General features: G+C 50.3%; 1 protein-coding gene across 1 annotated transcript in view; it reads right to left on the bottom strand.

Moving 5' to 3' along the window:
* Positions 1-11,935, bottom strand: part of LOC147684987 (3-ketoacyl-CoA thiolase B, peroxisomal-like) — a 58,907-nt gene extending 46,972 nt beyond the window's left edge. The window contains exon 1 of the mRNA XM_086939746.1: positions 11,860-11,935. Within this exon, the coding sequence (XP_086795872.1) occupies positions 11,860-11,935 (76 nt within the window). The remainder of the gene's footprint in view (positions 1-11,859) is intronic.
* Positions 11,936-14,741: the final 2,806 nt, after the last annotated feature.

The following is a 14,741-nucleotide window of genomic DNA, read 5'->3' as shown; positions in this document are numbered from 1 at the left end:
GAATGATTTAATTTTTTTTTTTTATAATAGCTCGGCTCTAGAATTTTTACTAGACATTGACCATCAGCCTCACCAAGTGCTACCTCGTAAATAGTAGGTCTGGTGGCAACGGGGACTACTGCATTAGCCCCGACCAGCATATCCCCATGTACTGTAGTAATGCAGCCCAGTGGTAGAGGAGAAGGCTGGGCATCCCCCATCCCCCTTAAGTCTGGGTAAGATCATCCATTTAACTGCTCTTCTGACTCTGCGATACCTTCAAAGGAATCTGACGCATGCCCCCTCGGGCTCAGAGATACAGGATGCCAGAAATTCTAACGGTGCGGTTCCGAAATAAGTATAGAAATTTAGGAAAAAACGTCATTTTGATGACATTGCATCGGCCATGCGCTGATAGGTGTAGATGGTCTAGTCTCTCAAGTGTCTTATTAATATTCCTTATTATTGACAAGATGTTTAGCTCCGGTATATGCTCCACCGAAGCCGTAATCTTTACTCCCAGACATGTTGCTGCGGATATAGTTGGAACTTCTTCTGGGAATGAAGTAGCTAATGTAGAATCTGGGTTTTATCAATATTTATTTTGTAGCCCGACACTGAGCCGATCATCTCTGCTGACTCCTTTAATACCGGAAGAGCTGATCTTATATCGGACGTGAAAACGGCAATATCGTCAGCATACGCTAGTGTTTTATAAGCAGTACTGTTAACCGTAACAGCTTTAATCGATGTATTTGCGTCCAGTTTATTTAAAAAGGGATCAATATAAATTGCAAATAATAGCGGGGAGCAAGGACAACCCTGTCGAGTTCCTCTGCTTATAGTAAATGGTTTAGATACTTGATCAGATATCCGGGTACAGGCCTCAGGAAGTACATATAGTGCCTGCACTGCTTGTACAAAATTCTTATGTTGGCCTTTTGCATACAGGGCGGACCAAAGAAACCCCCAGGAGACCCTGTCGAACGCTTTCTCTGCATCCAGCAGGATCATCTAGAGAGATGTATTTGTAGCCTGAGCCCAATCAAACAGAGCTATGGCGCGCCTGATGTGGTCCAATGTTTCTCGACCCGGGATATACCTGTGTTGGCGGATGTTAATGTTATGTTATGTTATGTTATACTTTTATTTGTATAGCGCACGGCTACTCAGAAAGAGTGTCCCGGCGCTTTATGTAGGCAGCTCAGCGATTAAAAAAAAATAACAGCATAAGACAGAGACAAAAGAAAAGAAGAACACCCTAGAGGTTAAAAAGCCAGGTCTTAAGGCTCTTCCTAAACAGGAACAGATTGGGAGTACTACGTAGAGCCAGAGGTAAGGAATTCCACAGCTGGGGGGCCCTGAGACTGAAGGAGCCCCTTCATGCACATATACAATCTGCAAATCAAGTCAGACACATTTGCAAAATGGTGCATGTGTGCTGACATCAGTGGTGGCATGCTCCCTTGTGCACATAATCTGTTGCATTCTCTGTTTTATTTTTAATTGAATCATTGGCAGTTGACAGATGGTCATGGCAAATGAAAAAAATGAAAAGGAAAGGGAGAGAAAAATAAAAATCTTACATCTTAAAGGAGCTAGGAGGATAAAGACATTGAGCAAGGAAAATCTGATGTATGCAAATATACATGAAGCCAAATTCAGAGATGTTTACCCGATCCAGCTAGAAATTGGCAACCAATTTTCCTCCCCAATTCCCATCTCCAATCTGTATACAGCTGATTCCATATTATAAGTAGCTAATTATTTAGCCTGCCAAATTATAAATGTAGGAGGGTCAGGACTAATCCACTGAGAGGTAATGCATGTTCTGGCAATAGCCATTGCAACAAATAAAAATCCACTTTCGGATCTAGGCCGAGCCATAGTCTCCTGGCTCACTTCTACCCCCAAGATAATCATATCAGGTGTTAAAGAAACCGGTATGCCGAGTATGTGGTTAAAAAAGAACTAGATATCCTGGAGGAATTTGATAACGTTGGGACAGGAGATAAACAAATGTATTGTATCGGCAGCCCATGCCCCACACCTACTGCCCTTTGGGCCTGCCCATTTGGAGATCCTCCCCGGAGTATAATATAAGTCAAATACCGACATAAAATGTTGGGTCCTCAGGCTGCCAGTAATTAAAATCTGGTTGGCAAGCTCTTAGTCAATACCTTCTTTTTCCAAACTTCCTTCCCCATCTATCAGTCTGGGTAGACAAGTCGTCAGGGAGACCGGCCAACAGCGTTTGGTAAATTGTCCCAATATGAGATCTATTCCCTATTGTGTGAACCAGGGGTATTTTACCCATGTTTGCATCTGTTTGAGCCATAATTTTACCCAGGTAACTCCTGATCTGCAAGAATTTATAAAAGTGATTCATAGAAAAGCCAAACTTCTTTTGTAAGTTAGAAAAGGAAGTGATTTGTCCCCCACAACAGACATCACCCAGGACATTAATCCCTTAATTACCCCAGCTAGACGCAGTTGGATCTTGAAAAATTGGGGGTAAGAGTCTAAATGATGAGAACAGGATGTAGGCATTAATATTTGAAATGCCAAGCTTCCGTTGTATCTTTTTCCAGCTAGAATAGGCTGATTGAATGATTTAATTTTTTTTTTTTATAATAGCTTGGCTCTAGAATTTTCCCTAGACATTGACCATCAGCCTCACCAAGTGCTACCTCGTAAATAGTAGGTCTGGTGGCAACGGGGACTACTGCATTAGCCCCGACCAGCATATCCCCATGTACTGTAGTAATGCAGCCCAGTGGTAGAGGAGAAGGCTGGGCATCCCCCATCCCCCTTAAGTCTGGGTAAGATCATCCATTTAACTGCTCTTCTGACTCTGCGATACCTTCAAAGGAATCTGACGCATGCCCCCTCGGGCTCAGAGATACAGGATGCCAGAAATTCTAACGGTGCGGTTCCGAAATAAGTATAGAAATTTAGGAAAAAACGTCATTTTGATGACATTGCATCGGCCATGCGCTGATAGGTGTAGATGGTCTAGTCTCTCAAGTGTCTTATTAATATTCCTTATTATTGACAAGATGTTTAGCTCCGGTATATGCTCCACTGAAGCCGTAATCTTTACTCCCAGACATGTTGCTGCTGATATAGTTGGAACTTCTTCTGGGAATGAAGTAGCTGAATGTAGAATCTGGGTTTTATCAATATTTAATTTGTAGCCCGACACTGAGCCGATCATCTCTGCTGACTCCTTTAATACCGGAAGAGCTGATCTTATATCGGACGTGAAAACCGCAATATCGTCAGCATACGCTAGTGTTTTATAAGCGGTACTGTTAACCGTAACAGCTTTAATCGATATATTTGCGTCCAGTTTATTTAAAAAGGGATCAATATAAATTGCAAATAATAGCGGGGAGCAAGGACAACCCTGTCGAGTTCCTCTGCTTATAGTAAATGGTTTAGATACTTGATCAGATATCCGGGTACAGGCCTCAGGAAGTACATATAGTGCCTGCACTGCTTGTACAAAATTCTTATGTTGGCCTTTTGCATACAGGGCGGACCAAAGAAACCCCCAGGAGACCCTGTTGAACGCTTTCTCTGCATCCAGCAGGATCATCTAGAGAGATGTATTTGTAGCCTGAGCCCAATCAAACAGAGCTATGGCACGCCTGATGTGGTCCAATGTTTCTCGACCCGGGATATACCTGTGTTGGCGGATGTTAATGTTATGTTATGTTATGTTATGTTATACTTTTATTTGTATAGCGCACGGCTACTCAGAAAGAGTGTCCCGGCGTTTTATGTAGGCAGCTCAGTGATTAAAAAAACATAACAGCATAAGACAGAGACAAAAGAAAAGAAGAACACCCTAGAGGTTAAAAAGCCAGGTCTTAAGGCGCTTCCTAAACAGAAACAGATTGGGAGTACTACGTAGAGCCAGAGGTAAGGAATTCCACAGCTGGGGGGCCCTGAGACTGAAGGAGGGACCCCCAGTGCGAGCCTTCCTCACTCGAGGGACCACGGCCGTGAACAAAGATTCTGACCGAAGTGAACGGACCGGGCGATAAAAGCCAATTCTTCGCTGCAGGTACCTTGCTCCCGAGCCAAAAAGTGCTTTATGCACCAGAGTCAGAGTTTTAAACATAATCCGCTTCCGGATGGGCAGCCAGTGAAGCGACTGCACCAACCCGGATGCTCTAGCTCGCCTATGAAGGCCAAAAACGGCGCGAGCCGAGGAGTTCTGCACCACTTGCAGCCGCTGAACAAGATAGTCCGGGAGCCCTAAATATAGGGCATTGGCATAGTCCAATCTGGAGCCTATTAAGGCTTGAACAGTGATCTTTCTATGCTCTTCTGTAAGCAGAGGTAAAACTTCCGGAGCATCTTCAAAATGCCAAAACAAGTGCCCGTCAGACCAAGAATGTGTGCTCTTAGCGTAAGATTGTTATCAAACTTGACTCCCACGTTTTTGGCCACCAGAGATGACTGAGCAGGGGGACACATGTCCGTTGGCCACCACTCCCGCCATTCAGGGTCCGAGGCGCAGCCGAAAAGCAGAACCTCCGATTTGTTGGAGTTGGCCTTGAGGCTGTTCCGCTGGAACCAGTCAAAAACCATCCCTAGGCACCCCCGGATGCTCTCTCCATCAAATGCCTGATCTTTCCTGCACGTGAAGAGCAGTTGGAGTAATAACATTGCCCAACCTTAGGGCAATTATTTTAGAATAGATCTTACTCTCAGCACATATCAGGGAGATGGGTCTGTATGATGATGGGCTGAGCTCAGGTTTATCCTATGGTAGTTTTGCACCATGAGTCGGGAATCTGGCCCTTCTGGGCTAGTTGAAATAAAGATTTAAGCACACCTCAGAGTGTTTACCGAAACGTGCGATAAAATTCCAGCGGTAACTTTTCGGGCCGACAGACTTACCGGCTGCTTGCAATGTTAGAGCAAGCTCGACCTCATCCCCGTAATTGGAGCAGACAGCATCATACTTTGTTCCAGGGTAACCTTCAAAGTTTCGTGGTCCCGCAAAAATTTCTCCTCAGATATCGCTTCTACATGTCTATCAGCGGTATATGACTCCTGATAGAAATCATGAAAAATCTGTTGGATTCACATAGCATCCTCATATTGTTGTTAAAGAGATGCAGCCCTGGGCAGACAAATTGTATGTGCGTGGTGTTGAGGCAAGGGGGACATTTTGCCAGCCTGTCGCATCTCCTGGCAATGTGCCCCTTTCCTTGTTCATTAGATGCAGCCCTGTGTATACCAAGTGAGAAAGCATGGAGTGAGTCTGCATACCATGAACACATGCATTGTCACAACATAGTGATCATGCAGCCTTCTGTCTAAAAGGTCAATCAATCAATCAATCAATGACATTTATAGAGCGCACTACATACCCGTAGGGTCTCAAGGCGCTGGGGGTGGGGGGGTGCCACTCCTGCTCGAACAGCCAGGTCTTCAGCTTCTTCCTGAAGGAGAGGTGGTCTTGGGTCAGGCGCAGGTCGGTCGGGAGGGAGTTCCAGGTCTTGGCGGCCAGGTAGGAGAAGGACCTTCCTCCTGTAGTCGCTTTTCGGATGCGGGGGACGGCGGCGAGGGCGTGGTTGGCTGATCGGAGGTGGCGTTTGGGAGCGTAGAAGTTGATTCGGCTGTTGAGGTAGCTCGGGCCTTGGTCGTGTAGGGCTTTGTGTGCGTGGGTGAGGAGGCGGAAGGTGATTCTTTTGTTGACGGGTAGCCAGTGAATGTCTCTCAGATGTCCGGAGATGTGGCTGGTTCGTGGGATGTCGAGGATGAGTCTGGCTGAGGCGTTCTGGATCCGCTGGAGTCTCTTCTGGAGCTTGGCGGTGGTACCGGCGTAGAGGGCGTTGCCGTAGTCCAGTCGGCTAGTGACGAGGGCCTGGGTGACGGTCTTCCTGGTCTCGGTGGGGATCCACCAGAAGATCTTCCGTAGCATGCGTAGGATGTTGAAGCACGCCGAGGAGACGTTGTTGACTTGCCTGGTCATGGAGAGGGAGGAGTCCAGGATGAAGCATAGGTTGCGTGCATGGTCTGTCGGTTTGGGTGCGGTGCCCAGGGCGGGAGGCCACCAGGAGTCGTCCCAGGCGGAGGGTGAAGAGCCCAGGATGAGGACCTCCGTCTTGTCCGCGTTCAGTTTCAGGCGGCTGGTCGTCATCCACTCGGCTACCTCTTTCATCCCTTCGTGCAGGTTGGCTCTGGCGGCGGCGGGGTCGTTGGTCAGGGAGAGGATCAGCTGGGTGTCGTCGGCGTAGGAGATTATGCTGAGGTTGTGTTGGCGTGCGATGGCCGCGAGGGGGCTCATGTAGACGTTGAAGAGGGTGGGGCTCAGTGAGGATCCTTGAGGGACGCCGCAGATGACTTCGGTGGCCTCTGACTTGTACGGTGGTAGGCGGACTCTCTGTGTTCTTCCGTCGGTGATGTAAGGATGTCCCAGTACGCGTGCCACCTCTTTGGATAACTGCAGACTTTTCCCTCATCTCGCAGCCCAGAGGAGGAGGTGACTCGGAAGCAGCCGGCCAGTGGAGAGGCGGGGCGGAACAACGCGACAACCAATCTGAGGAACCAGGGGGAGGTCAGGTTTGGCAGAAAAGAGAGGCTGCAGGCGTGTCATGTAAGTCAACTGCTGGGACGCAGAGAGAGCGAGAGAGCAGAGCGGACGCTAAAGGACTGGAGACGAGTGCGGAGGCTGCTGCTGACACTGAAGGCATTGGAGTCAGAGACCCGGAGGACCCCGAAGATTGGACCGAGGACTGGTGGATCCCGGAGGAGGCGCTTGAACCACCGTAACTCAGGAGAGTCGCGGCAGAGAGCGGTACATGACCTGGCCAGAGGGAGGAGAAGTATGGGGGCGGTTTAGAGGGAGACTCTTGCTTGTAGGCGCGTTTTTTTACGTTTCTTCACCTCACAACTTGCTTATTGTGTGTCCAACCCTCACATCCGAATAGAGTGATTTGGAGCCTAGAGTGTTACCGATCACCTTACTTAAACACTACCGGTCACCTGAACTTCCTTTCTTTCTTTTGGTTATTCCCCCCCTCCCCCCCCCCCCCCCCCCTCTGTTTTTTCCCCCGGATTTTCTCCATCACTCCTTTGGCCAGTCCCTCACGTGGTATGGTGGAAGTCATATTTGGTCAAGTAGGACCTGCGTACTGACCGCTGCTTTCTCCTTTCATTTTGTGGGAGCTGAAACTTCGGGACCTGACCGGATACCCTCTGAAGTGATGAGGACCCCGTTGACGACCAAGGCCACCAATCATGTTGGAACCATCCAGTGTGTGCCACACTCTCTTTGCCTGTGCTGACCCAACAGGACTATTCTTTTTATTTGTTGCCCTCCATCCTGACTGTGCCCTCCTGCAACCTGCTTGGATCGAGTTCTAGTCCCCTATCTGTGCTGCATCCACAGACCTATTAGTGTGTTTCTACCTCACCCAACGTGTCTCTGATTTTATTTCTTAATAAAAATCACTATATAGATCCTATACTACCTCCTCGCTTCTGCTTCCGACCGTCCCTCTGACAGTTGGTGTCAGAAGTGGGATCGGAGGAAATGGAGGCCATAGTAAGAAAAATGGCAGAAGGGCAGGAGAGACTCAAGAAAATTATGGCTCGGTTTCTAGAGACAGCAGAAACAGAGAGGGAAACCCTGCACACGACCCTTACAGGACAGGGCCAAACCCAAGAGACAACTATGGGGAAACTCGCTGAAGTGCTCCGACAACCCTGAGGGTTCACAGCACCTCCTTCGGTGGTAGTCCAAAAATAAGTACATGGGGAAGACCCAGATGTCTTCCTTTCCAATTTTGAGAGAATGTCCTGAGTTGTCCTGTAGCCAGAGGATAAGTGGGGACAGTACTTGGGACCCCTTCTCACCAGGGACCACCTTGCAAAAAATAACCACATCAAACACAAGCGAAATTTCGACACTCAAAAGCGTCATAACAGCAGACAGCCAACTGGGATAACATCAGTTAAAGCAAATCAAAAGTCACCGGCTGCCGCAGCCTCTGGGCACCGCCCTGCAATCTACCCAAACCTTCCTAAACCGTCCGGACCAGCACCCCCCAACAGGATCCCTCCCCCACGAAGCTGCCCATAAAAAGAGATCCCTGCCAGCTTACCCGAAATTGTCGTCTGGGAGAGGCCTCTGTCCACCAAATGCAAAACAAAATGCAACAAAAAACGCTCATCACACAAACCCACTGGTGCCTGACCGAAAAAATTTGTTCTCACCAAACTGCAAAAAATCCCGCCAAGCCGGTAAATAGCGCCGACGGGTGGAGTCAGTCACTGAATGCTCAACCAACTGTCGGACTCTCAATCCCCCAAGGCCATACGTACTGTGGGATCGCTGTCTGTTCTAGATCCGCCCCAGGAGCCAATCGTCGAATTCCGACCACTGAAAGCGAGATAAAGCATCAGCAATGCAATCAATGACCCCTGTAACATGTTGAGCTTTGAATACAATATTCAGCCCGCAACATGAAAGCACGCAACAGTTGCAACACACGCAAATCCCTTGCACTCTGCCTGTTAACAAGGTCAACCACCTCCATATTGTCCACGTGGAACAACACAGATCTGTTCCGGAACTCTTCCCCCCAGATGTACAGAGCCGCCAGCAAAGGGAACAGTTCCAAAAAGCAATGCTGCGCCCTTGCCCCTGTCAATGAACAGGCCAGCCAGCCGCGCACCAACGCCCGTCCCAAAAGATGCCGAAGCCGTTGGCTCCAGAAGCGTCCGTGAAGAGCTGCACCTGCCAGAGAATGTCCTCGTCCGCAAAAAACAAGGACACGCCTTTGAAATCCCTGCCCGGACAGGTGCGGCAAGGCGCACCCGATGATGAGGAAGACTGGCTCCTGACAGTGATAAGCCCAGACGCCTACAAAACGTCTGACCCGCACGAACCACTCGGCACGCAAAATTCAAGTACCCCAGCAACTTCTGAACCTTCAGGAGCTCCAATTTGCGCTCGCCCAACACCAACCTGATGAAATCAGAGATTTCGCGCACCTTGCCAGCAGGCAACCTGGCAACCATAACCGTGGCATCTATTTTAATTCCCCAAAAAGGTCAACATGGTACATGGGCCTTCGGTCTTATCAGGTGCCAAAGGGACACCCAGCTCCGCGGTCATAGCCTGAAAGATCTCTAGGGCCAACTGACACTGCCCAGACCGACCCGCACCAATGAAAAGGAAATCATCCAAATAATGACATACCAAAACATGGCCACTGATGAAAGTGAAGCGCCATTGCAGAAAAGTACTGAAAGTCTCGAAGAGAGCACAGGACACTGAACAGCCCATCGGCAAAAAACCTTGTCAACATAGAAATGTCCCCCAAAGTGCATACCCAAGAGACCAAAATCCCAAGGATGAATGGGCAGAAGGCGAAAAGCCGATTGACTGTCACTTTTCGCCAGCAGAGCACCAGGGCCCGCGGTGCGAAACCAGCCTCAGGGCGTCATCCACAGAAGCATATGACACGCTAGAATCTACCGGGTCGATGAAATCATTGACAGAGGAACCCTCCGGCCAGAACAAATGGTGGATGAGCCGGAACTCCCCAGCCGCCTTTTTGGGGACAACACCCAGAGGGGAAACTATCAGATCCGGTAAAGGACAGCTAAGAAAAGGACCAGCTATCCTACCCCGCAGCAATCTCAGACTCCAACTTCTTCTGTACAACCTGGGGGCACTCTTTGGCGGACTTCAGATCATCAGACCACCGACCCAACCGAGGACCCTGGTACCCAATCCAGAAACCTACCCTGAAAACCCCAGGACAAAGTCTTGGCCGCCTCCAAATCGGGGTATTCCTTCAACCACAAGTAAGAAACTCAACCTTAATAGGAGTAGGAGCCCTTTGAAACACAGTGCGAAGGCTGTCCTCTGCCCCCTGTACCCCTCCCTTGGTCCAATTTTCAATAGACTTCGGGACTCGCGGCCGCCGAGCCAACTCTAAGTCGTCTTCCGTAGACCCTGCCTTTACCTGCACATCACGATGCAGGAGCCTGAACACATCAACAAACTCGCCATCCCAGATCCTGGATTTATTTTTCCCCGATAAATGAGACCCCAAAGGCATCCCAACACCAGAATAAGGCAAATCGCTTAGGAAGGATACTATCCTCCGCCACCTGCTTCTTAGGTGCCGCTGAGTCCCCTGTCCGCACAGGCCCACTGGCGGAAACATCCCCTGCAACAGTAGCATGCACCTCCGTCTGCCGCACCAGCAGCGGTGCTCGAGCGACTCGCTCCTCAATCACCCCATCACCAGTACCAATAGATCTGGTACGCTTAGCAGGGAGACTCTCCCTTTGTTGCCAATCGCTTAGGAAGGATACTATCCTCCGCCATTCCAGACTCTAGATTTAATTGTCGCAGACCATGGAGACCCCAAAGGCATCCCAACTCCCGAATAAGGCAAACTCTTGGGAAGGATACTATCCTCCGCAACCTGCTCCATAGGTGTCGCTGAGTCCCCTGTCAACGTCCCCTTCAAAATGAGCATTCACCTCCGCATGCCGCACAAGCAGCGGTGCAGAGCAACTCGCTCCTCAATAACCCCATCACGAGTACCAATAGATCTGGTACGCTTAGCAGGGAGAATCCTCCCTTGTTTCCAAACGGACCACCACCCATCCTTACCTCTTGGCAACTGGGATAACTTCTGAGGAAACACCACAGGATCCCCTTGAGTTGGACGACTCCTCGCTGACTCTCGTACTGTTGCGTGGTCCGCACGTGACCCCTGTAAGATACGAGGATCTGGGAATTGCCCCCACCCCACCCTGTTGGGCCCGTGCTGCCAAAAGCCCAACATCCTTCTCCCTCAACTCCCCCTCTCCCAAATCATCATCATATATATCCAACTGTAAAACATCACCAGAAAAACGAATACTGTGTACTGCCACTAGGCAGAGCCCCATAACCAACTCCACCATCGTAACATTGCCAGTTAATGTCATCATTGCGCACTGCGCTCATCGCTACAGAAGAGAAAATCCGCTCCAGATAACTCTCCCGGACCCCCCCCACATGGAACAGCCGTAGGGTCAGTCCGCAAGCCTCTCACACCAGCCGACCAGCTGGAGCCGAAACCGGGAAACGAGGGCTGCTCGAGCCAGACTGCGAGGAAACAGCGAGAGTGACACCCCCACTGGAGCCAAGAGGAACGCCCACAGAAGACCCACCAGGACAAGGCACAACCCATTGGCCACCGCCCAAGCCGCCCGCCAGACCACCCTGCAAGGCACTGGGCCCCCACGCAACTCTGGGAAAAAAACGGACAGGATGGCGCAGGAACCCCCCCCCCAAGAGCCCGCCCCCTCCAAACCAGCACAGTTGGCCTGCTGAAACCCAGAAAGAGGCCCACCAAGCCCAGTATCCGGAGCCCCGGGGGCCTAGGGAATGGACAGCGCTGACAGGTCATGAGAGAGCAACGCAGCTCGAGGAATCGCGCCCCCCGCGCGCCAATGCAAACCCAGACCGAGCAGAGGAAACATCCCTAAAACCTGAGCAGCCCTCAATAACACCACTTGACAAAGAAGGGGGGGGCATCCCCCACCAAGGGGGTGGCAGGGAACAGGAGATACCATTGCCCGTTGAACATCAGGTAGGGGAAGCACCTGGAGGCACAACATGCAGGGGCACAGAGAGTCTCCATTGCACTGGAGCAGCAATAGGAACCTGGGGGAGGCTCTGCAAATCGAGGCTCCTTCCCCGTTTTGCCCTGGCACCCACGGAGGACTATCTGGCCGCAAATCCCCCCGCCCCCGCCCGCTGGAAAAAAACCTCCCAACAGACCGGCCCCGCCTCCCACCGGGCGCCCCTCGCCAGCCAGCAGCCCCAGTGGGGGCCAAACATACCTGCTGGTGGGCGCCCGGTACTTCCAGGGAGGGCACCACGGAAACCCGCAGCCACCACCGGCAGAACCGCCGGCATGGCCGCAGCGCTGTCCACGTCGTCCTCCGGATGGGAGAAAGACACGCCGAGACCGCAAAAGAACCTCCCTCTCCAGCCTCCCACTAGCGCATTCCTTTCCCGCCTGCCCTAGACCCATTTATAACTTTCCCTCTAATCAGACCCCACCTGTCCTGCGCCCAGTCGTCCTCGCGCGAACACACCCAGGGAGCGACCGGCTCGCGCACGGCTCTCCCTGGGTCCCTCCTTGCGTTGGATGTTAAATAGTTTAATCCCATTACAAGTATACTGAAAGAAATACTATAGTTCATTCAGCTTATTCGTTGTCGCCTTGAAGTCGCCTTGAAGTCATTGAAATCAGCCCAGAGTCATGGATATTTAGGCTACATACAAAAATTCATTGCGGAACGCCACAATATCTTTCTTATTGTGTCAGAGCCCCACCGGTACACAAATGAGCCCCATCAATGTAGGCAGGTATTTAAATCTCACCGAAAACTATAATGGTTTTTGGCCCTAGACTATAGCCATGTCCCCTGTACATTTTGCTTAGAGAACCAGGGCCCTCAACCTCAGCTTGAAAGAAAAGCATTTTTGATTATGTCATAACTCAAAATATCCCCAAAGTGACCCAAATAGTAAGATTGTCCATACTAGTCTTTAGTGTAAAAAGCAGTATTTACTATACACACTAGACACAGCACACTAAATATTCCACACAAGACACACTGACCAACTTCCACAAGTGCATGACGAGCGTTACTGACTGGATGAAAGACAACTGCCTCAATGCAACACAGACAAGACAGAAGGGCTGATTTTAAGGAACGCCGCCATGAGGAGTGATGCCTGGGGGCCTCCCGAACTATGACCTTCACCCACTCTGACCTGCCACACCCATAACCGTGGCATCATCCTGGACAGTGAGCACACCGTGAAAAGACAGTCACATGCTCCGTAACATCGTCAAGTGGCTCTGCATTGACACCAGACAAACCGGCACCCAAGCCCTAGTCACCAGTCGACCGGACTACAGTAACACACTTTACGTAAGAATCACATTGCACCTCCTCAAGAGACTGCAGACCAAACAAAATTCACCAGTCATACTCATCCTAGATCTCCCCAAACGGACCCACGTCACTCGCACCTCAGGAAGCTCCACTGGCTCCGCATTCAGAAGAAATGTCAGTTCAAGATGTCGACCCACACCTTTACAGCCGTACAACAGGCTTTCCCAGGCTGTTTCACTTGACTTTCGCCCCTCAGCTCAATGCCTTACTCCGAAAGTATCATGTTTTCCTCTGCCCATTGCTGCACTCTAGATAAGAGGACCTTGCCCGCTACCTTTTGAGAACAATCTATCAGGCTAATCGGCCTGTAATTGGCTGGATCGTCTCTTGAACCTTTTTTGTGCAGGGGTACCACCTCAGCGGCCTTCCATGAAGTAGGGAGGGGGGCCCCTGCCATGGCAGCATTTAGTACAGATGCGATTAGTACACTCCAATCATCCGGGTCTGCGCGGAGAAGGTCGCCAGGAAGGCCATCAGGACCAGCTGCTTTACGAGGAACCAAGGATTTTATAGCAATTTCAGCTTCTTTCCTGGTAAATAGACTTTCCTCATAACTCCCATCACCTCGAAGGATCTGTGGTAGCGGGAAGTCCGTTACTTCTACTTCAGATGCTGTGTACAGTTTTGAGAAGTGTGCAAGCCACTGTTCCTCGGTTATATTGCATGTGATGACAGTATCTAGGAGTCTGTTTTTCTTTCGCAATAAGTCCCAGAAGCCTTTAGCATTTTTTTCCACACTGGCAGCACGGAGTTCCTGCCAAAAGGCATCTTCCCAATCTCTCCTTGCTGCCCTTAGCGCAGATTTGTAGCTTTTGCGCTTGTTAGCTATTAGAGTTGGATCTCCGCTCTTTACTGCCAGTATTAGGGCTCTCTTTCCAGCACGGCACTCCGACGAGTACCAGCCTGATTTGCACTGTCGATTGTCAAGATTTTTGCTCCCCTTTTTTGACTTGACCATGAACAAATCCCCAATCGACGTCGAAACCTCGCTAAACACGGCTGCAATCCTGAGCGGACTGGGAGGCTGACTTTCCAGGAGTTCACAGGCTGCAGCAGTGACGGCTTTGATGCAGGATAATTTTTCTTCGTCGATAGACACTTTGTCCCATCTTAGGCGTCTGAGACAATTTGAGGGGACCACCCCCCCCCCGATGACCTTTGCTCAGGAACGTCGCGATCTCCATAAGATGGGCCACTGTCCCTCCACCAGTGTGTTAGGGATAGTGAAAGCGCGTTATGATCACTATCCAGGGAAGGTAAGACTATCATGTCCTTCGTGTGTGCCCACAAGGGAAAGTTTAGAAGAATGTAATCTATCCTGGATGAGTGACCCACCCTATTATATGTGTGAGCCCCCGCTAGGTCAGAGCGTGTTCTCCCGTTGGCTGCTCTCAAGCCATACTCAAGTGTAAGGGAGTTTAGCTGGACAACTCTAGGTGTCCATCTTTTGACGATAGGTAAATCAAGGGACGGAACGCCTCTCCTTGAATCTTCGTCGTGCAGGTCCAGCGATTCATCGGTTAGCAGGGGCTCAAATGTGCAGTTGAAATCCCCCATAACCAGGATTAGGGAGTCTCTGTGGCACTCCCCTAAGGCTGCCTCCAAAGCAGTAAGGGTTGGTGACAAAGCCCTCCCTGAAACCCCACGTGTGTAGATGTTAAAAATCTCCAGCTTAACGGCTTTCCTTGGGCATTTTACAGAGAGCCGCATAAGGTCTGGGGATTTTTGGGGGTGATGGTGTACACTCCAGCCTA

Source organism: Lissotriton vulgaris, chromosome 10 (assembly GCF_964263255.1).
Source record: "Lissotriton vulgaris chromosome 10, aLisVul1.2, whole genome shotgun sequence".
In the NCBI taxonomy this organism is placed as follows: domain Eukaryota; kingdom Metazoa; phylum Chordata; class Amphibia; order Caudata; family Salamandridae; genus Lissotriton; species Lissotriton vulgaris.
The sequence above is the reverse complement of the archived record's forward strand: the minus strand, read 5'-3'. Positions and strand labels throughout refer to the sequence as shown.